This window comes from Oxyura jamaicensis, chromosome 1 (genome assembly GCF_011077185.1).
Source record: "Oxyura jamaicensis isolate SHBP4307 breed ruddy duck chromosome 1, BPBGC_Ojam_1.0, whole genome shotgun sequence".
Lineage (NCBI taxonomy): Eukaryota > Metazoa > Chordata > Aves > Anseriformes > Anatidae > Oxyura > Oxyura jamaicensis.
Window position 1 is genome coordinate 175,155,547 of NC_048893.1, and position 25,506 is coordinate 175,181,052.

Below are 25,506 nucleotides of genomic sequence, written 5' to 3' on the forward strand. Positions count from 1 at the left end.
AATTAGCAAGCTCGCTACTTCTGTGTAGTGTGGAGGTGAACTTAAACAGAGCCTGCTTACAGACAGCTGTCCTTTTCCTTACAAACACGGAGCTAGCAGGTGGGGAGAGGAAGAACATGCAAAATGAGAATGACAAATTCAAAATACCAAGAGCAGCCTGTTGGAGAGAGCACAGCTTTGCTATGTGCCTTCAAGATTTGGGGCTTCTCTGTTTGCTGGCACAGAAAAACGTGGTTTTAGAGGTTGAAGCATCTGCTCTAGCTTTCTGAAGGCAGGGGCTGTTTCCTTAGCCAGTTGCATCAGAAGTAAGACAAAGACAAGGAGGGGCAGAAGGTGCTCCAGCCACCAGAGCAGGTATTTCCCCGCAGCCCATGAACAGGAGCCAGTTGATACTTCCTGAAGGAACCTGGGAGAGCCCACCCAGGATCAGGTTTATCCTGAAAGACTGCAGCCTGTAGGAAAGCCCTACTGTTAGAGCACTTCATGAAGGACTGTATCCCATGGGAGGGATCCAACATGGAAGGAGGGGAAAGTGTAAGTGCAGCAATGAGGAACTTGTATGGACTGATCACAATTCCTATTCGTCTTGCGCTGCCTGGGGTAGAAGGGAGAGGAGCTGGGAATGAAGGAGCAAGGCTAAACCTTGGAAAAAAGGAGGATGTTCATATTGTAATTTTTGTCTTTGTTGCTCACATTCCTACTCCATTTTTAGTTGACAATAAATAAATTTTCCTCCAGTTGAGTCTGTTTTGCCCATGACAGTAATTGTTAGTTATCTGCAAAGCAGACACATACAGCACCTTGCGGTGGGCTTACCTTCACTGGCTGCCAAACACCCATCCAGCTGCTCTCTCACTCCCTCTCCTCAACAGGAGAGGGAGAAAATAAGATGTAAAAGCACATGGATCAAGATAAATACAGGCAGATCGCTTAAAAATTGCTGTCAAGGGCGAAACAGACAAAGGTTTTTATATAGTAGAACCGTATGAGAAAATGACTTCATATTTTACCACTTTTTCTGTTTCCAAAATCCAACACAGGTAAGGATTTCCAACGCTTGTTTACTATCTATACATTATTTGCATAATTACAGAGAAGAATCATTGTTATATGGAAAAATATAATATTAAAAATCTTACATACAAAGATGAAACATAGCAACAAAAATGCTGCTCACTGAATTAACACCCCGTCTTTCGGTCACCAGTTAAGACGAAACTCCTTTAGGGAGAGTTTTCGAGGATTATATTAAAGGCCTTTTCTTCCCCTTCCCCCCCTTTTTTTTTTCTTCCCCTAAAGGAGACATGCATTAAGAATAGTAATGTCTAAAACAACATTATTTAATCCTTAGTCAAGCACCTGAAGATTTGTCTTCGAGCATTGTCTGACATGGGCAATCATCATCAGAGGAATCCAGTTTCACAGAGGCACCACTGATGGAGATTCTGAAAGCGTCCTCCGAGCTGCGATCCGCAGACACTTGGGGCAGCCTCCAGACTTGAAACATGCTTTGTGAAAGCACGCTTTGCACTCTGTTTATAAATACAAGCAGTTCAACATTCAGAGAGAAAAAAAAAAAAAGAATCAATAGCTATGTTCCTTTAAGAATTTCCGACCTAGTTCACCCAGGTATAAAAGTAAACAGAGCAAGTATAAGACCAGGACGACAATAACCACTGTAATAACTATGACTAACCGTTTTGGTAAAATTCCCAGGATTTACAGTGAACGCCCGCAAGATCTGGTATAGCAACAGTATTATAGCACTGTCCCAGGCTCTCTTTCATGCACAGACCCCAGAAAATTAGCCTCCCCCTGCAACCACAACTATGGATCAGGCACGTCCCTATTTTTGACCTCTAAATTTACTGGTGTAAGACAGCCACCAGAGGCTGGCTATCAAATACACATGCTATCCATTGTTTTCAACTAAACATGCTTTCAGCAAAGCATGTTCTCAGCGTTTTCTTAAAATAGAAGTAGGAACTGTTTTACACACCAACACCCCTCAGGGAAGGAGGGAAAAACATCTGGTCTGGAACATACCTGGGCACCTTCTGCATTTGGCAGTCTGAAATGCAAAGAGCAGATCTGCACTCTGACAGAATTCACAGATAAACCCTTTGGCTTGACAGAGCTACAAGAATGGAAAGAAAGTCGTTTACTTTTTAAGTTGAATCTAAGAAAATAATATTTGCAAATGTCAGCAGGGATACTCCTCACACTGAGGACACTAAGAGCCCTGACTCCTCCTTACCTCACAACCATCCACGTGAGAGATGGAAGTCTTCAGAATATCTTTAAGAAGAGGCAGTAACTGCCCTCGTTTGATCTTCACCAGATCATCCAATGAGAAGAGATGCAGCTCCTCTGTCACATGGCTGGGGACCTGTTCAAATTCCTTCAGTACACTGTAAAGAAAAAAAAAAATTCAAATCAAGTTACAAAAGATGTCTTTCAAGCTTATTTAAAAATAAGCCTCTTACACTTCTCCAGTCACCCTGGGATCACACAAAGCAGATTCATACTAAATACTACCTCCCCTCCCAATCTTAGTTCACGTTAACAAAAAAAATGCAGGGTTTGGGATTTAGAATAAAACGTCTACTTCAAATGTGCATTCCTTGGGCACTGAAGTTGCCATACGAAGTTATGCCAGCATTTCTCAAATAATGGGTAAAAGGCTCTGTTCTACCAAAATCCCATACCATATCTAACACAAAAAAGGATTATTTACTTTTTTTACCAAGAGATCTTTGTTTTTGTAGTGCACAGATCACTGTTAAATGAAACTATGCTTCTGCTAAGTGTGTGAACACTGAAAACATGGCTATTGCTTTTAAAACTTCTCACATATGCCCAATGTAGAAGGCACAGCAAGGATCCAAATGCTTATTTCTGTAACGGAATCACAGGGGTTGTGTTGAAGAGAAACATTAAAATATATATTTCATTTTATCAGACAACAATTAGATGATGCTTTTCTTAAAGACATTCTGTTGAAGAGATAACAGAACCTACTTCAGAAGCTTACTTTGCTTATGAGTGTTTAAAAAAAAAAAAGTCAGCAATCCTGTGGTGAATGTTTCATCACTCATATGTCTAACCGCTGTTTACATAGTCTGGGGACGTGTATGCCAAAAACCTTTAACTTGCAGCAAAAAGAAGGTCAGCTTTTTACCTTCTCCTGTTCTGGTATTTACCACATTAGGTTACTACTTTCATTTTAGTACGTGTATACAACAAACCGAATTGAGCATATGACAGATTTCTGGAAGAAATCTTTAAAACACCAAGGATTTCCTTTTTGTGTGTGCATTTGTTTTTTTAATAAGACAAATTGTCCCAGAGATGTAGATAAATATCTTAATGTAAATAAATATCTCTGGACTTTCAAGAGCAGGGGACAACCTAAGAGGGACAAAGAAAGGAAATACACACCTAGCAAGAATCATTCAAACTTAAACAAACACGTCTAATGATGTTAAGAAAAACAGAAAGCTACCACGTAAAAGCTGTTCTTTACTCAATGTTTGCAGTGCAACAGAGGGAAGTTCTGTTAACAGAATTTGCTCTGATGATCACTGAAAATTGCACTCAAATGTTTCTAGAGAAGGCTCTCTAAGTACCTTAGGTATGTTTTAATAAGCTATTTTTCATGCATGATCATGGCCCTTACCTTTCACCAAATCTGCAAGTTTTCAAAAGCTTTTTTAAATGCAAAAGCTGTTCTTGTGCCTCCTAAAAGATGAAGAAGAAACAAAACAGTAAGTTTTACTTATATATTTGTGAGAAGAAACACTATTTGAGCCACCAACCCTTATCAGTGATTATCAGCCATAATCTAAAAATAAGAACTTCACACTTAGCACAGAAGTGAGCAAATGGATTTTCTAATGCATGACAGGTCAAGGAGTGCAAATGTTACTTTTATTTGCTGACAAGGGAAGCAATTCCAATGCTACAAACTGCTCTATGTTGTCACGCCAAGGTGCCAGATCCAAGCACGTGTAAGAACAAGTAACACGTCTCCTCAGACAAGAGGGCAGCTTGTCATCATCTGCACAGCACCCTTCCTCAATCCTCAGATGAGTCAAGGGTGTTTTTTCTAATGGCCCACAACATTAAGGAGTCATTCAAAACTTCTGGAGCTTTCCAACAGCCAACTGCCAAGAAGAAGTAAATATTTACTGTAGGAGCCCAGCTCCACACTGAACTGAAACTGGAAACACCTCCCAGGCGTGGGAGGAAATGAGACCTCTGGCATAGGTTGGAGACTTCTCCCTACTTCCTCTTCATGTGTGAGGAGAGAGCAAGTCCCAGAAGTGTTGACGAGACAAATCTAACCGCAAACACAACTCTGTCTCCTTCCCCCCTTACACAGCAAAGGACAACCTGTCCCAAAGAGCTCTTCTCCAAAAGCCACAGAGCCACAAATATAAAAACAAACAAAAAATGACAGCCACACTTACCCTCACCCTGTCCATTTCCTTTGTTTTTGTATAGAGGCTTTCGTTGATAGTCAACACGTTGAAAATGGGTTGCTGCCATATGCTGTCCAGTAGGTGTTTGGAGAAGTTGCACACGTAGTATTTTTTGAAGTCCCACTTCATCAGTATTCGGGCAGGAATTGAAGACTGCGCGTAGCTGTGGCAACAGTCACAAAAGTATTTCCCCAGGTAGTCACAATAGCGGAGTCTCCTGATATATTCTGCAGGTACACAGATAGCAATGACACCATGAATATTTGAGGGGTACACCTCCTGTCTAAATAACCTGTATCTACTGGAGGGAGTGGCAAGATTTTTCTTTTTTTTATTATTTTTTATTTGAAGTGTGGGGTTGTTATTGTGGTAAACACCTCCGTAAGGTTTGTATTTTCCATTCAAAGAGAAACTTTTCCTCATGTCTGTTTCTATCAGACTGGGCTTATTATATCCATCATCACGAGGTCTTAGAGAAACCATTGTTACTTCACCCAAACACACAAACCAAACACACAAACCAAACCAAACACACAAACCAGCAACAAAATACTGCTGTCGAAGGAAAGACAAGCTGATCTCAGTGTTACATTTGTATGCTATTTTTTTTCCATATAAAGACATTTTTGATTTTCTTTTTCACCTATCTCAGCATCTCAGGCTTGCTCAAGCTCATGTGCCGTCACGGACTGGTGATACTTTGCAGGCCTTTACAGACGCTGTTCTTTGTCAGCAGACCCTTTCAAGTGGTCTCGAATGCCATTTCAAGGATTTCTTAGGTAAGGTCTGGTTACCAGACCTGAAAATCACCATGCTTTCAAGCAGTTCTTGCAGAGTATCGTAAATACTCTTCAGACAAGCAGGATTTTGTGATCAAGATTTAAGGGAAAATAACTGTTAAAACAAACCCCAAAGAACAAAACCACACATTCCATCAGCTTGCTTTTAGAGACTTTTGGAAATGAGTAAGTTGGCAGAGAGAAAGAATTACTGAAAGAAACTCTTGGAAAATGTAAAAAACAGCATTTTCCAGCCTGGAGGCTTAATTTTTATAAGCTTTTCCTGTTTTGTTGTTGACTGTCACTAATTTTAACTGTGTACAAGAAGGACATCTATCAGCTGCTGTATTCTATCTACAGGGAGAAATTTCAGGCAGTGGTAATGGGCTATACTGCCCGTTTTATTGCAGGCACGTCCAACAGTAAGATTTTCCTTCTAGCTCAGACAGATTTCGCAATTGTGGAACATCTACACTGATGAAGATCACAGCCTGATTTCCAGTTATGGATAGTTTTTTTTCTTTTGATAATACTTACTGCTTTCTACAGGGGTTCCACAACCAACACACGTGAAGTTTTGGGCAGCTACCACTGCATCTCTCCTGCATACAGAGACAAATAGTTACATGTTTCACTTGACAACGCCTGGGTTTATTGCCATTTTCTGCAAAGTTCTGTCTATTTTGTGCATTTAACATGGTTTTATGCAGAGTGAGACTAGCAGTTTCCCCAAATACTACCTTTCTTCCTCCTTTCTGAAAACCTACTACCCATGAAATGTGAGCAGGGAAGAAGCAGGGAAAGCCTTACAAATATACTCCAGTTAATCTCACGAAACGGAATTCTTCAGATTCCAGTTAAGCACTGCCACTGTAACACCAAACAATATGTGTATTATCACATGTAAAAGTGCATGCACCATGTTAATCAGGATGTGCCAACAGAGGGGAAAAAGATGCCATCTGCTTTCTAGCGAAGCTGTTGACAGGCACTTCTGAAGGTTGTTCCGTGCAGTAACAGGCCTAACCTTAGCTTTTATTAAATTACCCAGGCTCCTTCCATCAGCTTCAGCAGGAGCTACACACGTCCCCATGCTTTACTGACAGTGCTCACTTCCACCAGACTTACTTGTCTGAAGGGTGAATGTTAAATATAATCTGAGATCTTGGTGGGGTCCAGCCAGAAGATCCTCTTAATTTGGATATAATCTTTATTTCTTCAGCCAGACTCAAACTGGACTCAAGCTCTCTCGGAATCTCTTCTTTCAGCACAGACTGTTGGGAAAGACAAACTCATGAACAGCCAGTCAGCAGGACATAGAATAAATGCTAGGAAGTTTCTCCCTTTATACTCCAGGATTTTACAGTTTGGTTTTCACCAGCATGTAATCCCCTCTCTGTTAAATTCCTTGGTATCAGTCCTAGAAGTACACTGTTCATATCTGCACAACATCTCAAATGTGCTGAAAATTACTAAACAGAGAGGATATATTCCAAAAAATTATCTAAAATTAACTAATAATCTGTGAGTATTTGTCTGTATTTTATTTTTTAATTGCAGCTTCCCCCTTTCCATAACGGTGAGGCAGCTGCAGTGAGACAATGATTATCTGGGGAACAGGATAAAGAGCCCGCTGTTTTCGGCTTAGACTCACTCTCTGCTTCGATGAGCTCAGGCAACCAGACAGTTGCACTGCAGATTCTGTCTGCAACCAGTGTTTTCTGAAAGCCCTGCACAACTCCTGAGCTGTTGCTTCAGCAGAATTGCTGCCTGGTTCAAAAGATGATCTGGAAGTTAAGCAAGCAAGACAGTGAAAAACTGCAGCATGTCATCAGCAGATCCACTGCGCCTCTTCTGCATCCCTGAAAAGCTTTCTCTCATCCCTTCATTCCTATTCCCTTGCTTTGATACACCCAGGCCCTAGCAGAGCCACAGCCACCACCCTCCAGCAAGACTCCAGGACCAAAAGAATGCTCTGTGAAGCCAAGTACCACAAAGACATTTGCTGTCAAGCAGCATTCCTTCCCCTTCCTTGGCGAGCACCAAATTTAGCACTCCCACACCTTTCCCCGCCCCATCCAAGAGTCACCAGAAAGCTGGTCCAGCAAAAAACCTAGCACCACTCCACTAGGTTTACATGGCAAGGGCTATTACATTAAAATACAAAGCATTACCTTTCATCTGGGGTGACGGACAGATTTTCCAGGTCTTCAAGTTCTGCAGTAAAGGAGAAAGCTTCATCGTATCATTTAAGAAACAAAGCTTCTGTTACTCAGCACAGTTTTATGTCCACCTTCTGTATTACTATGGCTGTCAGTCTCAAATATACTCGTCCTTACAATACCCTTGCTGGATGTGGGAAATAACCTGAACCCTGGTTGTAAAATGGGCACAGCGAGCCCAGTGCCCTGTGCAGAGCTGTGATACCTGCTGATGAAAAGCATTCCCTAACAGCAATGCATCAAATACCTCCATCAGCCTCCCTTCAAGAGCAGGGGAATCAATACAGAGAGACTAAGTGCTTGCTAGTCCAGGCCCAGCCAGAAGGAACTGGACACGAACATTAACATATATAATAATAGTGCTTACATCACTTCTTTTTGGACTCTGAAAAGTATTGGGAGACAAACATGCCAAATAATGCTATAAATGAGTTAGCTAACAGGTAAGATGAATGGAATCAAAGCACACTTTTCTTTATTATCTTTATATAGACAGAATATGCTTATGCAGACAAAGTGTTCACACTCGTAGCACCAGCTTTGGCCACGCATATTGTTCTGAAGACAAATGCTTCCCAGTTCATACATGTCAAAATAACTCTTGGTACCAGAAATAATGTTTTTTTGTGAGGTAGTTCCCCATTCTTAGCTTAGGAAAGAGGAGGTGAAAAACAAGTGTATCTCTGTAAAACTAGAGGGAAACAATAATAAGAAAATAAGATGGAAGTTAAACGCTGCCCAAGCCATTTTTAAGGGTTTGTATTTCTGTATATGCAAACAACAGGAAGTAAGCAGAGGAACTTCTGGATCCTTTGAAGAGGAGCAGAACACTGGTGACCAACAGGACAAACTGTGGAGCAAAGGTAGAGCTGCCTAAAACCTAACCACTTTCTAGTTAAGTTGATGATGTACTGTCCTAAATTCTTTCAAACAATGCTGCTATAGTTGTCTGAGGCTGTAAATTAAATGCGAGTTTCACACTTTGCTCACCCACATTCATTTGGTTTAATCCTTAAAACGCTTGTAGTCGTTCAAGCCAGAAACGATATTCTTTTGCAGAAAGGAAATCCTGCACCACTCCGGGGTTTCTGCATGCATTCTAACGGAGTCATACCGTTAGAATACATTCCTTCCATTTTGTCATGTCATTTCTCCACCTACTAAGTCAGTAAGTTTTCCAAACGATGCAACAGATTCAGCTGAACAACAAAGCTGTTTTGGCAATTCAAATTTTAAAGTCTTACCAATAACTACATATTCATCCTCTGAGTCGCTGTGGCAGGGGAACCTGGCAGCCTCGTGATGCGATGGTAGATGTGCTGAGGAGCTGACAGGCAGCAGAGCACAGCCTGTTCAGAACAGAGAAGGCACCAATAAAACTATCCAGCATCTACAGAGTAGCTGAGGTTATTATATTCATCGCTTTTCTCCACTTCCCAAAACTTTAGCGCGCAGCCTATATTTACAGAGCAGTTTTTACACATGCACACAGAGCAAATGCTTGAGAACCTGTCATACAGCAAGCCTCTTGGTTTCTTAGAGAGGTTTCTAGAAACTAAGAGAGGTTAGTTTAGAAGTTAGTTTAGAGGTTAGAAACTGGAGAGGTTTCTAGAAACTAAAATAAAAGTTTTTGCATTAACAGTGGTCTCTCCCCTTCTCACCTGGGAGCACACCATTCCACAGAAGCTGTCATTTAGACTTTAATTTACATCTCTAAGATTTGCATTACTCAAGAGACCTAAATCTACTTAAAAACCCAAGTGATGACATAAGCATTATAAAGCCAGGAGCGCTTATTATCTTGCCTCAAACTACATGTGCATGAATACTCTGGGCAGTTTTACTCAAATCCATTGTGTGATCGGATCTGCAGACTGCAGGAGTAAGCACAGAAGGAAAAACCATGCTTCAAATCCTGCAAGAGGATTTAAGCAGAGAGAAGCCAGGCACATTTTATCAAGAGCGGTGCTCGCTATGTGGCACTTCAATCTTAATATTCTTGTTTTCATGAGAACTTGCCTTCATAACCACTGTCTGAAGAGGCAACAGAAGAATCAGACTTCTTCACTCCAGGATAAGAGGATAACTCTGAATCAGTGTGATAGCTGCCATCCGATCCGCTCGTTTCATCCACGCCCCAGGACTCTGCTTGTTGGCTTAGGATATTACATTTCATCTTTTCCAGGGATGCTATAATCATATCTGCAACAAAGAAGTGTGCGTTCTCCTGGACACAAGACAGGAACACTCATTAGTAAACAGCATACTTTATATTCAGTTAAGGGGAAATCAAATATATAGTTTTCCCCTGTACTTTTCCGATTCAAGAAGTGAAAATATAAAGCTATTTTGCCTTTCATTAGCACACACACCAAAAAGAAAACCACCTCAAGAGCACTTCTGAGACAATAAGCAGGAGACAACTGCCCAGATAATTGTCTCACCCTTAACGGAAGCATACAATTCACTTGTATCTTGTCCATCTACCAGATAAAAACAAAGTTGATTGCATCCCTAACTGATGAGTACGGATGCATTTTAGGTACGCTGCCTTTTTTAAGTATATGAGTATTAATCCACGTAGCGTATTTAACATGATTGAATTTCAAGTTACAGAATCATTGTCGGTTGTGTACAAGCAGTTTTGCATGCTTGCAAACCTGGATGGGGCCAGAAGTGGTAGGTTTTAAAACAGACTGTGGATCTTCAGATCTGGCAGGTGATACAGAAGCTAGTGAAGTGTTTTCATGTGTTAAGAGTTCAGGCAGGGAATATGGAGTGGGATAGCTTACCATCAACTCAAGGTTGCATAGAAAGTTTGCCCTTAAACAAAAGCTAGTCCCCTGCTTTCAATAAAAGCTTGTAATTTCAAAGCTTCACCGTGGCACTTCCACACCAGAAGCCACCCTCCCCATAGGGTTCCTTACCACCCAGCCTGCCTGGATCACGAATCCTCTAAGATAAAGGGATTTGTAAGACCACCTTCAGCACCACTGAGACTTCCAGATAAATCTGGGGTTCCCTGCAGCAATGCCACCGCAGTATCCTCTCTCCACTGGTCTAAGAGTCTCAGCCCAAAAGTGGATATGTCATGGAGACAAAGGTGCACTCAGGTGCGTGATTAAAAACTCCTGAAATGCTCAGGATACCCTCCCTCTCTCCTCTCAACTGCGCATGCCTGTGCTGTCCAAAACTAGACCTCTAAAATACCACGGCAGTACTAAGGCCAGAAGTTCTGAGTGCAGAATAATAAAAATTTTCTAAAAAAAATGGCTTATGCTCAGAAAATTGTACCACTCATGTCAGTATTCATGCTATCCCCTACAACCTGTCCAGGAAGTAAGAAGAAAGCCATCGGTGCTTAGAAATAGCTGCTGGGCTCCCTAGGATTTAGCTATCTCCAGTGCATTCTGATTGTCCGCAGCCAATTTTTTTTTGTCCACATTTATCTCAATAGCAGGGAGAGCCCACAAGTCCCTGTGGGGGTTTCAAGAAACTTCTTTCACCTAACGCTGCGTGGCATTGGTTAACCCCAAGTTAGTGGCAGAGCACAGCGTACCAGCATGTCCTGCTGATAAAAGCAGCTATGAGTATATCTGAGAGTGCTGTGCTGCAAAATGATGGAACAAGATACAGGCAGCCCTACACTCAGCATGACTGTCAGCTTTCAGCTCTGCTGGTAGGGTCTGTCACCCTAGGAAGGAGCCCAACTGGGCCGTGACACATCAACCTTCTCCTTTCTCTTCCCTCCCACTCACATCTCAAATGGAAAGTCCCCCTACTTCATCTGGCCCACCTCCTTCCTGGCACAGGACTACAACTTTCAGACTTGCTGACACTTCATGCACCTTAGTGTTTTTATATCTGCTCCCTGATCTTCTGGTGTTTGAGAGCAAATTGCTTTGGTATTGGTTCCCACATCACAGGTGGAGAAATGTCACCTCCTTTCAGAAGTGCCTTTTACAAAAAGCAACAGGAAAAAGCCAGTTCATGAGCCCTTTTTTTTTTTTTTTTTTTTTTTTTTTAGTTCTCCCCTCTCTGCTTTAAATGCACCCTAGGAACAATGAGAGCTTCAAGTCAAATGCAGAACCTGCCACTCCAGTAAAACCCGTGCTGCACACAGTGATTACTTCTTGGGCCCAGGACGTGGGCCTGGATGCACAGCAGAAGTCCAGCAAAAAGCTCCTCTTCTAGGCACACTTCCAAAGTTCTGTAGCGTTAAATCCTACTCCTCGCTATAATTAATTATAACATTAGCCCCTCTTTCCCAACTGTTGGAAAAGATTAAGAACCTATTTAGCACCCAGAGACATGTGCACTATCTTGTCACCTGGATCTCTGTTCCAATGGGCTGCCAAGCTTAAACTACTGCAGATGTTGCAGTTAATTCATCTGAGATTCTTTTACAGCAATCTCACAGGCTCCTCATGAGCAGAAAAACACAGAAAGCAGCCCCACCTCCTGACAGTAAAATCATGGCTAAATCCCATTCATATGCATGTAACTGCAACAGATTATACTGTAACTTTACTGTAACTACACTAATCTTAAAGTTTGGTCTCAAGGAATATGGGAAAACGTATTTCTTGGCCCTGCCGAAGCAGGGGGGACAGAGCAGATGACCTGCCAACCTCAACCCTTCCAACCTCAACCATTCTGTAGTTCTGCAAAAACGATGGAGTGGAAAGAAGTACGCAATGTTCTAGAAAATTTCTATTATTTTAAAATAATAATGATGGACTGAGAATAAAACCAAATGAAGAAGTAGGCATTTTAGGCAGCTTGACTCACAACGGGAAGAAAAGGGAAAATACAGTAGCTGTAAAAATTAAGAAAAAAAGAGCTTTCTGATAAACAAGTCAAATAGAGAGTTGAGTGCCTACACAGATTTAGTAACAAATGACAGCTGTTATTGAGAAATTTTTCCTGTCACTTGGTTTCACTACTATAAAAATGGAAAAATATTGTCATTTTTTTTTGTCATCCTCACCTTCTCCACATCTTCTGGAAGCACGAAGATGTCCTGCAACGCACGATTCAAGGGTACAGCGCTTATGTTCAAAAGTGAAGTAGAACCTGTGGGTGTAACAAGAATTTTATTAGCTACAATAATAACCACCAATATTTGATGCATCTCTTTACACGTCCAAACTAAAGAGTCCCTTAATCACTACAGCAAAGAAGGAAGAAACAAACTTGGCCACTACGTCTCCATACTGTGAGGGAATCCCCTCCTGTTTTCAAATGCAACACATGTTAAGACATGGAACTGGAGCAGATCCAGTAGGATCTGTAGGACTGTAGAAATGTAGGAGTCTCTGCTTCCCAAACAGCAGTTTTGCTTTCCTGGCATTTCCTGCTGAGTCTGTGAAACAAAACGAATCTCTCTTCCCATTAACTTTACACTACGCAGTGCAGCACATCTGTTTTTCCATAGACTTAACGCTGCTTTTTCTATATAAATTTATGCAGTCACAATCTTCTTTGGCAAAAATTTGAGGGTGTCAGACCATGCCCTAACGTTTTGCATTCAAATCACTCACAACCACTGAGAAATTTGCTGAGATGTTCAGGAAGATCACACATACTGCCTGCAGATGTACACGCTAAGGAGACAGGAAAGGAAATGACTTCTGATTTTTAACACTGGCTGGTGTTTAGTCACTACCTCTTCTTTGACCTTATCCCAATCAATTTCTTTTTCAATGTGGTGCTGCATATAGAATAAAATATACCATATCTAAATGCGACCATCACACATTCTCTTTGTAGTTGTCACAAATATCAGGGTGTAACCAAGGGCTCTTTGTAAAATAAAACTGCTACTGATGAATCGGTCCAAAGTCACATAAAGAGTAAAGAGATCCCACAAAATGTGAGAATAATATATGAATTTTTTTTTATCCAGCTAAACAGCACTGAACACCCAGGCCTAGTTTGAATTCTTTATACAGTTTTACTTAAATAAACCTCATTACGCTGCCCCTAAGTGTTGGTGAAATCAGACTGAGAAGTCAGTGCTGTATTTTGGTGTGATGAGATGAGATGGATGTAGAGATACGTAAAGAATTATTAACACCTGCATTTTATATACCATGGAGAAAAATGGGGAGGCTGACAATCTGACTTTTCAAAACAAATTTTAATCACTGAAGCAAAGTCACTAACTAATCAGGTTATTTACTTACCTACTTAATGATTCACCTTACTGGGCAAGTCATGTGTGGGGAGTACAAGTAAGTGCTAAAGACCCTACAGCTTGATAAAAGCCTACTTTCTCATCAGATAACATTCTCTGAATTAAAAATAAGAAATAAGGAAACTGAAATTATTTTTTTCTTTAAAATGTAAGACACTTAGGTATTATTTTGAAATCTAATGGGAGCTTTCTCTCTTGCTTACTTTTTGCACCCCGCTTCCACCTTTATGTTAAAATCGTGTAAAGCAGAAAAACAACTCTGATTTAGCAATTTTAAATTAAACTTGGTTCCATTTTGCATGGAAACAAAGTTCTGAGCTACAGGACATCTGGGTGCCATGCAGAAAAACAAACAAACAGCGTAGGGATCTCTCCACAACCACAGCAGATTTGCAGCACATCCTATGTTGCTAATGCCGCTGGGTATCGTAAGTAAGGGTAATATTCAGAGTTGAGATTTTTTTTCTTTTCCACAAAATGAAAAGAAGGTGGTGGGAATAGATTTCAGTGAGATAAAACACAGACAAAAGAGGGCCTAGGGACAGACAAAAATCTAAAAGAATGGGGATTCTCGATAGATGACATAATAAGATATTTTTTTTTTTGCTCTGGGCTTGAGTAACAACCCAGCGAGGCTCGCAGGAGCTGCTGAGCAAGACCAGGTCCCTTCCCTGGGCAGGGACAAGGGTTTTCCAGCTGGTATTTCAGCAGCACAGGAGCTCGGGGCATCCAGCAACAGGATGCAGCTCTGGGTCTGACGCAGAATATTGCAGTTGTCCTTCTCTTCCTGAGCACCATTGCCTGGAGGCTGGGGAAAGGCTACTTAGGAGGTGCAGAAGGAAATGCCCTTGATGCTCACGAAGGCTGAAAGCCAGAACAAGCTCTGTGAATTGCCCGTGACACACCAGCCACAACAAAGCCCCCAGAACACCCTGAATTCTGTCACAGACTTCATTAGCACCGATGGAGCCTCTTCAGAGGTTACATGGGGCCACTGGAGAATGGCCCTGAAAAGCATGAAAATGGGTCAAGTCCTAACAGCAATCTCACATGATCAGCAGAAGTACCTACCTTGCTAAATCCCACTGAAACAAATGATTTACTCTGATTTAAGGCATAGGGACTGTCATTTTCCTACCTCTTGTGCATCCCTCACCTGTTCTCCTCCAAGAAACAAAAATGAGAATCTACCATCTTCGAAATAACAACCAAAAGGAACATCAATCCAGAGATGCTATTGAAATTTGAAGGATCCCAGCTCCCTTGAGGATTATTTGTTAATAAAAAACAAGGGCACTGCTTCTTTAGTCACCTGGCTGCTGTGCACCTCTGTTCACTTTGCAGAGAACCAGGAGCATTACTGACCCAGGAGAAGCCTGTGACATGTCCTGCTTGTGCCAGAAAATTGAGTCACACGCACCCTGTGGTCCCTGATGACATTTTAGAGGCTTGGCTGTTTCCCAGACAGAGCTCCCATAAACCTGCACGACTGGCCGATCCCAGCTCCATCCACGGGGTGTGGTTTCTGTCTCCCAGCCTCTCCGCTGGGCAGGCTTCAAACACGCTGTGCACGGGTCAGCAAACAACCTTCCCAGAGGAAGCAAACAACCATCACCTCCACCATCCTGCCTCTCAACAACAGCCTGACCCAGATGACAAACTCCTTACTGTTAAAAGCTCCCACTCCTCCGGAGGGATGTGGGAATTTGAGGTCTTCCCACCAGCTTGAGGCCTGAGAGGAGCTTTGAGGGAATAGCTGGGAAGTACCAGACCTTGGAAATGGAGCTTTGTAGAGAGCCCAGATTGATGAGGGGGAAAAAATAGCCTCTTTTTTAAAAAAATAAAAAAAAAAAATTCTAACAATGGCTCCCTCCCATTTGTCTTTTTTTTTTCAGTGTAAAAAATGAGATCTCAGTTGCACCTTTCTGGGGCTCAGCATCTAGTAAGATTAAACCATTAGATACTACTGGTAACATCCTTTATAAATAATAAAGGAAAGCTTCACCATGCTGCAGCAAAGGCTCTTAATATCAATGCTAGGTATTAAAAACCAGATGATTCTTCTGCTGTTTTAGCAGAGTGGCTGGAGCCCTGCTCCAAGGTGTGGGGAGCATTGCACATCTCACCACCCCGAGGCCAGCTCTGTCTCCCTGCTGGCCAGCTTCAGGGCACCACACTGCCCTGAACTCCTGCTCTCACCTAAAGCCTTGCTCTGCAGGGAGCTGCAGGAAGAGGAGGAAGCCCAGCTGCAGCTACACTGCACTACAGCATTTACTCAGCACCTCTGTGCAGACAACACACAGCAGACTGGAAGTGGCGAGGAGCTGAAAGATTCTGTTCTGGATCTGGGGAGGTTTGGAGCCAGCAGGTGCACTTGGAAAGGAGAAGAGAAGGAGGATGAAAAATAGTCCAGCTCCAGCACAAGCTGACTTAGTCAAAACAAGAACGGGTGTTAATTCTGTTAAATCAGAACCAAAGGACTCCCTTTCTTCCAGGGCACATAAAACACAAGAAGATGTACCAAGGAAGCCATAAACACCGAGATCTACACTATCTGCTTTCAGAAGAAGAGATAGGAAAAGATAAATTATTGGAAGCCTCATCCAGGGATGTTCTACGCTGATCAAAGTTCAGTGATTTCTACATTTACCAGAGGGTGCATATTAAAGAAGCATTTGTATCACCAGACAGTTCTGCAAGCCAGAACGCCTCCTGTTTCACTGGCTCTCCTTCATTTTGAAGCTTCCTCTTTCTTCCCTCTCCCCTATTTCGAATGACAGCATTTGTACAGTCATTAGCATTCACTATAAACGAGGTCAATTTCAGTTTCAGTTACCAATGTCTCTCCTTCTCAGCACAGAAATGGTGAAACAAAAACAGAACGTAAGGTTACCTGTTCGATTGAAAGGCTCTGACTGGGGAAGCACAGGGGGAGAACTGCTGTCACTGCTGCTGACTTCTGCAGGCTCGGAAGCTGCGGGGTATTTAAATAGAGCTGCTGGCTTACTAAGGGCTGAATCTGGAAGAAGCCTTGTAAAAGTCAAGTCTCGTTCGGGGGAGCTTAAAGAGTTTTGGCATTCTTTTACAGGATGCATGACAGCTGACGTGACGGTGCCTCCTGTTAACGTCACTTGCGTGAAGCAGTCCCGCTTCAGAGGGGATACGTCCGAAAGAGTGAAACCATTCAGGGAAGAAGTAGCAGCATCCCTGTCAGAGTAACGTGGATGAAAGAAAGTATCCAGCGAAGGTCTGGAGGAATCACAGTCCGTGTTGTCCCAGCACGCCCGGTGCCTTGTAAACCTGATGTCTGTTTGCGTACAGGCAGCGCTGTGATGCGCAGAATCGCTGTCACTGTCCTCGTTGCTATCCCCATCGCTGCTTTCTTCCCACCTTTCCATGTCGCTGTCTGGCTGTTCAGCTCCCTGCATCGTGCTCTGCTCCGAAAGCAGAGAGGGTTTCAAACCAGATGCGCTTAGAACAGACACGAGAATGTCTTTGATGGCTTCGGCACTATCTGGGTACGATCCCAAGCTTCCAGCATGTCCAATTACAGCTGGCCTTGAGTACTCGTCTGCTCAAACAAGGAAAGAAACAGAGAGGTTAGGAGACAATAAAAAAATAAAAAAAAAAAGTTAATTTACAACATGAATAAAACACATTAACATGAGCAAAAACAAAGGGAAGAACTGACTTCACGCACCACTCCATCCTGCCTCCTCCTTCAAGAAAGATCTTGCTTTATGCAATCAGGAAGCAATTCTGTCATTGATAAGGTCAGGTAATAAACCAGTTGTAAAGCATGCTGCTTCTAGCTAAACGCAAACAATTAGTTAATATCTTAATGGTGTCTGATTGCCAGCGTGCTCAGAAACATCCTACTTCCACAAGACTGGGTGAGGTACAGCCAAGTAACTGTTACAGCCCTGCTACTGACTGTTTTCATGGTTCAGTTCTATTGCCAGGAAACAGTCACATTAAATAGCAAGACACATACAGAATCAAAACAAAAATCAGAAAAGAAATGCACGCTTAGTAGTAAAAGGTCATGTGCTTGCATGTTTCAGTTTGGTCAGACGCTCCCGCTCATGTGGAAAGTAACCTTCAGTTCATTATTCTGAGGAACAGCAGCATTTATGGGAACCCACAAAGAAAATCAGCTCTGTCACAGTGAGCTCATTAAAATGTCTCTTGAAGGAATCAATACTGCCTGCCATGGTCCTAAGAGACCTACTGTAAAACTGGAATTCAATAGAAAATTGGAAAACAGTCTTTAGTGGCAAACACGGCAACAGAAGTGTGATGTAGGAGTGCGCACTGAGATCAGTAGCTATTCACAAATAAACTGTAGTTCTACCTTCCACAAAAAAGCCTCATAGGAACTGCCATCACCCAAGCAATGGAGAGATTAGGCACAAAGTCTGTGTTCCTCAAGAAGAAACTACCAACCGTATCACGACAAAGCTAACAACTGTCTCCTTTGGGGAAGATAAGTCAGTTGTAAAATGCTAAGAATAGATACAATCAAGGAGATTCATTTCCAGGGCACAGACCTATTAGTTAGGACCGCAAGGAATGTTAAACACCGTTGCTGAAAAAAGCAGCAAGTCTTGCAGACTGCAGACTTTGCCCAGAGGTTGCTCTCCGTGGAAATACCTCATCTGAAAACAACAAACCTCTCCGTGAGTCACTCACCTGGAAGCCAGCATGCACTCAAACTGCTTGTTAGATAAGAAAGTTTACTAATGCAGGGATCCGAAACAAAACAAAAAAACCAATGCACTTTGGAAAAGCAAGTCTATAAGGAGCAGTTCCCATCAAGAAAAAACTGAAAAAATTAACTGCTAAGAATATAATGTACAAGATGTGCTGAAAGAGCTCCTGCAATGCTGTCCTTTTAAAGCCACGTCAAAATTATCTAAATAGTTTGTCAGTCATTGGAACCAGCCACTGGCCACTGACAAAGGCAAAGTTCTTGGAGAACTAACAGCAAAACTGCACTTCATGCTGGCTCCACTTGCAAAGCAGACTACATTAGAATTACCTTGCCGACACAGCCAGCCACAGCAAAACGTGAAGCAGGAACGGGAAAATGAAAGCTAACTGACTTTCAAACAAGTGTACTTTGGTCTTTTGAGGAAAATAATATAATTTTGATAACTACCAGGTTTTTCAATTGCACAGGTATACTTTACCCTTGGCTGAAAACATCTTTTCTGTGCAAGACAAAAAGTTCAGTCTTATTGTCTTCAATTCTTCTGATTTGCTCTCAGATTTCAAAGCCCATCTTGACAGCTTTCCCATTCCCTCTCATCCTTTGTCCTCTCCATCACACCAGCATCATGGAGCATCTCCAGCACAAACCATACAGCCATGCTGACCTAATCTGTTAATTACTTGTTCTACTTGTTAAGAGAAAAGAGAACAAATTTTAAAAATTTAACTCAGGCTTCTGCAATGCCGAGGCTGGGAAAAAAACTAAGGGCCATATTTTAAGCTACCGCTGTTAATAGCTTGGTTCCAATTTAAAAAAAAAAAAAAAAAAGTCAGTTTTGCAACTAATGGTCATGTGAGTAATTATGGTAACATGAAAATTTAAAAAACCGTTTCTTTGAAATTGTACAGTCAACTTTGATGTCCTGTCAATTAGCAGGGTTCCCTCTCAAACAAGATTACAGCTGTTGTGGACACACCAAGATAAATAGTTTTTACTAGCACTACAAGCACCAGTAAAGTTCCCTAGAAAGAGGCATCTTAGAACAAATTGACATACCTGAGAGAACTGAAATTTGAGGTGTTGGAGCAAGACAGCTAATCCTCGCGGAGGGATTTGAAGAAAACGCTGACTCTGTAAAAGCCACCTTCAGATTTTCATGGTTTAACTAGGACAAGAACACATGGGCAATTAGGTTATAAGACAGCAGTACTCTGGTAGCGATACCCTCAGTCTCACAAACATGCCATCAGGGGACACAAAAAACCACTGTGCTAAGGCCTGCTGGCAGTCACCCAACCGCTGCCAGTGCCTGTAATTCTGGTTGTCTGACAATCTCCCAAAAAGCTTGAATGGTTGTAGTGGGTTTATGTGGCAAGGTTTTGGTAGCAGGGGGCCATAGGGGTGGCTTCTGTGAGAAGGATCTAGAAGCTGCCCCATGTTTGGTAAGGGCCCCACTACTGACCAGAGCCAAGCCAATAAGTGATGTTGTTTTGCACCGCTGTGAGAGCAGATTTAAGAAAGGGGAAAAAAAATGCTGCGCCTCACAGCAGCTGGGAGGGCAAGAGGAGTGAGGAACAGCCTTGCAGGTGCCAAGGTCAGTGAAGGCGGGGGGAAGGTGCTCCAGGCGCCAGAGCAGAAGTCCCCTGCGGCCTGTGGTGAGGCCCATGGTGAAGCAGGATGTCCCCCCTGCAGCCCATGGAGTACCACGGTGGAGCAGGGTTCCACGCTGCAGCCCGTGGAGGAGACCACGGTGGAGCAGGTGGACCTGCACCGACGGAGACTGCGTCCCATGGAAGACCCCTGCCGGAGCAGATTCTGGGCCAGACCTGCAGCCCGTGGAGAGGAGACCACGCAGGAGCAGGTGACCTGCCCGTGGGGGACCCAGGTTGGAGCAATGTGCTCCCGAGGGATCGACCCTGTGGTATGGACCCATATCTGGAGCAGTTCTTGAAGAGCTGCTGCCTGTGGGCAGCCCACACCGGATCAGTTCAGCAAGGACTGCATCCCATGGGTGGGACCCCACAGCACAGGGGACGGGAGTGACCCAGAAGGAGCAGCGGTGAAGAAGCGCTATAGACTGACCATAACCCCCATTCCCCCGTTCCCCTGCGCCACTTGGGGGGAGGAGGTGGAAGAGGGTGGATGGGGCGGGAAGGTGTTTTTGGTTTCTTTCCTTTGTTTCTCACTTCTCTAGCTTGTTAGTAATAGGCAATAAATCTTACTATCTCCCTATGCTGAGTCTGTTTTGCCCATCACGATAATTACTGCCCGATCTCCTTGTCCTTATCTCAACCCTTGAGCCCCTTTCATCGTATTTTCTCCCTGTTCCTCTTTGAGGAGGGGGAAAGAGTGGTTGTGGTGGAGCTTGGCTGCCCACCCGAGTATAACCACCACAATGGTATAAAGAGCACTAGTATCTGAACTCTGTGTTTTGCATTGAACTTCAAAAGGTAAGTGACCTTCAACACCCAAGCCCGTTACTGTCTGTAGTCCTGAGCATTTAATTACAAAATAACAAGTTCCAAAAATAAGACAGAGTCTCAGAAGAGAGACTCTTTTCTCCCACCTAGCAAGGCAATGATGCTGTTTTACTTTTTTAGAAGCACGTTTTCATTTTCTTGGAAGAGAGATTACCATAACTACTCAGTCACATGTGTGCCCCCTTTATCACAAGCACTGGTTGGTTTAAAAGGCACTCCTCATACTGAGAGTTAAATGTGCGTAATGGATTTGCAAGATAAAATGCTGAATTCAAATGACCACATATTTGTGAAAACAGCAGTAAGTAAGTAGAAAAGAATTCAAGGAGCCGCTAATGCGTAGCTGGAAGGAAAGGCCTATTTAGATGTATACAGGCTACGATCTGAATATATAGATGAGGCCACGATCCACAGGCCTGTTCTTCCAGCACTATTGACTGCAATCAAGTGTGGTCCCATCATCATGGCAGCCTAATTTGATATAACATTAGGATAATGGAGTTGACGTCAGCAACTCTGTTGATCCAGCACGAAGCAAGGAGTGACACAGTAGATAATAGTTGACCTGGCATACGGCCTGCCAGCATAAGCTGACAAAAAATGTTGAACACGTTTGAACTGATTGAGCAAGTTTACACCAGATCAGCATTTTGCTTTGTGTGGACACGACATTTCTGACTGAGCATTTAGACCCTCTATGCCAGATTCAACCATATTGCCCAACCAGTGTGAGCTGAACTGGGGCAAGCAGGTTAGCACAGATACCGACAGAGTAGGATACACCAAGATACTCCAATACGGGAGCAGGATACACCCAGACCATCAAAGCAACAGGTCTCCTCCCTAAGCTCATAAATTCCTTCCAAGGGCTACACATTCACCTCCTGCTGTTTCAGCATGCCGTGGATCTGCAGAACACATTACAGAAGTCAGGAAAATCTAAGAGGTGCTCTGCTCCAAAGGGCGGATCGTTAAAAGGACCGGGATCACAGTGATCCCATACTAAGAGAAAGGACTTAAAAGATGAGCTGCCCTTCGCCATCCCACGTTGACCTTAATGTGGTCCTGCGAGAGAACGAGGTGACTTGGATAGCAGATCACGGAAAGCAGAAGTTTCCAAATTAAAAACCACAAAGTATTTCCCTTTTAACTGAAGAATAACGTTTCGGAACAAGAATAATATGCTGAATTTCAAGTATTTAGTGTCTGAGTGTGTCAGGGCTCGGAAAAATGCTCTGTTCAGGGTCTCATTGTGCCTTCCCCCCCCCTCCCCCCCACTAACAGAAGGAAACTGCTGTGCAGACTTCACATGTATAAATATAATATTATTGATATTACTGGATAAAATAAGTCTTACAGAAACTTATTTTAAAGAATTATTTTGATTTAAAAAAAAAAAAAGCTAACTAGCTCTACATCTTAGGATGCTATTATCATAACTATCTGACACCAGGTTAAGTGCAAGTACTTTATCAGTAGGCATAAGTATTAGAGTGCTGAGTTTCAAGATTATATCTCTAAAAAACCCAAACCTCCCATCTCTTATATCGCATCGTAAGCGATTTGTGTTCAGAGAATTTTGATGAAAGATTTCCATTCAACTGTATCACTGATCGGGGGAAAGATCCTTCAGTATTTAATAACCAAACAACAAGAAGTAATTAATGAGCATTTATAAGAAATTAAGACAACGGAGGTGCATGAGGCATCCAAAAACACGCAGTCACAATCCATAAAAGTGACTGACAGTTTCACATTTTTCACAGCAACCAGTCTTTCCCCTCCACCCCCTCACCATCGGGAAGGCATTTCCAAAAATCCAAGTCAGCTGTAAAAATGCGGTGTTTACCGCAACCGCTGGCATCTAAAAGCCGCTTTTTTGTGGGGAAAAGAAAAAAAAAAAAAAAAAAAAGCTCCCCAGCTACTGACACTGAGCCGGCCCGGAGCCTTACCTTCCCGGAGTGCCTGAAGACCCCGCTGTAGCTGGCTACAGCCACTGCATGGAGAGACATGGTGGGGAAACGCTCATCTTCCTCCTGCTGCTCTCGGACCTGGAAGCAACCGGGAAAGAATTACAGCCTTAGCTTCGTGCAGGCTCCGCATTCATTACCCTCAAGCGATTTCGGCCCTGACTTCGCACAGGGACGGGCCAGGAGGGCCTCCCCTTATCCATGCCCTGTCCCCCCTTGCCATGCCGGGTCCCCCCCGGCCATGCCCGCTCCCCACCTGCCGCCCCGACCCCGCGCTGCCGCCGCCGCCCCCGGCGCTGAGGCGGCCGTGAGGCCTCCGAGAGGGCGGGGAGGGACGCCCTGACGGGGCGGTGCTGCCCTCCCTCCCGCCTCCTCCTTCTTAGCGTGGTCGGGGCTGTTTTCTGTGTGGAAATAAATAAATTAATAAATAAATTTTGGGGTCTTTGGGGTCTGTCGGGCCGCTGGTGTGGGATGGGGCCAGGCCAGCGCTGGTGGTGCCCTGTGGGGTGAGGCTGCAACCACGACGCAGCCGGGACCAGTCTCGGCCTAAACTGCAAGGGTTTAGGAGAAATAAACCAGGGTAATCCCTGCTGGAGGGATTGGCATTGATAAAATGGGATTGGTCTGAAAGCCTGACCTGGCTCTTCTCTTTGTTCTGCAGAGCGAGCAGCATGCACCGGCCCAGCAAGCTGTCAGCTGAAAGTCAGCCCGTGCTGCCGCAGCACTATTTAGGGGAAAGCAAATCAAAACAAAACCAACCCAATAACAAAACAAACCAACCCAATAAAGATAAGGCAATGGGGAGTGAATGTGGTGTGCTTTCTGAATTGGTGTGGGGGACACCGCAGGCGAGGCGTGTGGACACACCTCGTACAGCCAGCTGTACTGGGGCCACGCGTCGTGATAGAAATCCCCCAAAATACATTATCGCTTACTTACAAAAGGGTCGAGACATCTGCCATCTCCGAGTCGTCTGTCTTAGCAGGCTCAGAACGAGCAAACTGCGGCTCATAGTAGCCAGTTTGGGCTAAAAATAACACTGAAGGAAAGCTGAGCTGTATTTGTGGATCTAAAAAAATGCTGATTGGCCATAAAAATGCCAAAAAAGAGATGTGCAGGAGCTTAGGAAATTGCAAAGGATGAGGAAGTAGAAAGGACACAGAGCACAGATTGTGCCATGCAGGAGTATCTGGAAGCAGTATGCAAAATGCAAAACAGAGCCGCAGCTGAAAATGTGAGCTTTCAGATGTGATGGAGTAACTGCCTGCCTTTTTATATCAGTGTGGCAGAATTCAAGCACAGATGCTGACTTGGCCAGTAAATAGTGCAGAGGATTTGGGCTGTGTAAACTTAGTTTTAGCTGCTGGCCAGGCTACACAGTTGTCTGAACTTGGTCTTTGTGTTCTCTGATCCTGTGTGTTTCAAATTCCCAGCCATAAAATGGTATTTTCACACCATTATTTGTAAAAATAATTTCTACATTTGTGAAATTTACATACTCAGGCATGGAAGAGCTGGTAGTATGGTGAAAAAGGCTAAAGACTTATTCCTAGTTGTGCTAGGTTTCTTACTAAGGCTTCACAAAAATCAGCTAGGTAATTTGTGTTTCATTCCCGTAAAGTTTTCCAAAATCCTTACATGAAAAGCATTACATAAATGCAAAATACCAAATATGCCTGAAAGCAATGCAATGCAAGAAGAGCATGCTAAACTTTCATACCTAGTTGGTGCTCTTTTTCTCCTTGATGCTCTCTTTATATATATGCGTGTATTGCCAGGAACCCTTGTGTTGTCTCATACTTTTTGCTTGAGATGTGATTAAAAGCCTCTCTACTTTTTGCAGATGTCACCAGCACAAATATTAGAAAACTGGGCAGATGCACAATCACAGGGAAAAAGGGGAAGGAAATGCCAGCCTCTTTTTAAAGCTGGAAACTCAGCAAAAAACAGGGTACACTGGAGTGTCATCTTGTCCTAATACCAGAACAACTTGCATTGGATTATGAAGAGGGCAAATCAAGCTATATGGTATAGTGTATTAACCAAAATAAAGAGCTTGGTCAAACCCTGCCAGGGGAATTTCAAAATAACAAAAGTAGGGGATAGGAAGCAGAGGTGGTGGACTCAGAGCTTACACAAATGTGCTTCTGTAGAGGATTTTTCCTACTTCCTGCAGCTTGAAACAGGGTCAAGGAAATAAACAGACTGTAGACTTCAGCATTAGCCAAAAAGTGGGATCTCAGCTACAGGAGGATACAGTGGGGGGAACTGAAAGCAAATATCCACGGTGCCTCTAATACTGTTTAGTTAAATAGGTTCAAGGCATTGTTCCTGACAGGAGTTTAATACAGCACACTGTGTGAATGAAGCAGGCCTGCTTTTGAATTCCACTGTTTGAAAAGTTACCATGTTTCTTAATTCTCAAGGAAAAGCTACCTGGAATGGGTATAAGTTAAAAATATCTACAATATGTTTAGAAAAAGGAAGTATAAAATTAATACATATGAAAACAAAATAATTACAAGGGTAGGATAACTATCCCAAGCCAAACAAATCCAGGAAACTGGTGGTCAACTGGCCCTCTAAAGAATTCCAGATATGCAGGCAGCCACGTTAAAATATAAAACGTGTCTGAGGATGCTGGTACTTTGGCAGTGG

The 25,506-nt window shown here is 43.1% G+C and overlaps 1 protein-coding gene across 3 annotated transcripts; it reads right to left on the reverse strand.

Moving 5' to 3' along the window:
- Nucleotides 1-1,041: 1,041 nt before the first annotated feature.
- On the reverse strand, nt 1,042-23,541 carry RUBCNL (rubicon like autophagy enhancer). Of its 3 annotated transcripts, none has more exons than XM_035322849.1 (16): nt 23,486-23,541; nt 22,831-22,929; nt 19,455-19,563; nt 16,578-17,255; nt 12,476-12,561; nt 9,505-9,712; nt 8,730-8,834; nt 7,438-7,480; nt 6,918-7,050; nt 6,392-6,537; nt 5,801-5,865; nt 4,473-4,711; nt 3,680-3,741; nt 2,258-2,411; nt 2,047-2,137; nt 1,042-1,532 (listed from the first exon to the last, which is right to left on the reverse strand). In XM_035322849.1, exons 1-16 carry the CDS (start codon nt 23,519-23,521, stop codon nt 1,420-1,422), a joined length of 2,367 nt encoding a protein of 788 aa, XP_035178740.1. In that variant the 5' UTR covers nt 23,522-23,541; the 3' UTR covers nt 1,042-1,419. The 3 variants fall into 3 exon arrangements, with proteins under 3 accessions (XP_035178740.1, XP_035178750.1, XP_035178761.1); XM_035322859.1 differs by lacking the exon at nt 23,486-23,541 and adding an exon at nt 23,137-23,245 and having other exon boundaries at nt 22,831-22,962; XM_035322870.1 differs by lacking the exon at nt 23,486-23,541 and adding an exon at nt 23,105-23,123.
- Between the last annotated feature and the right edge of the window lie 1,965 nt (nt 23,542-25,506).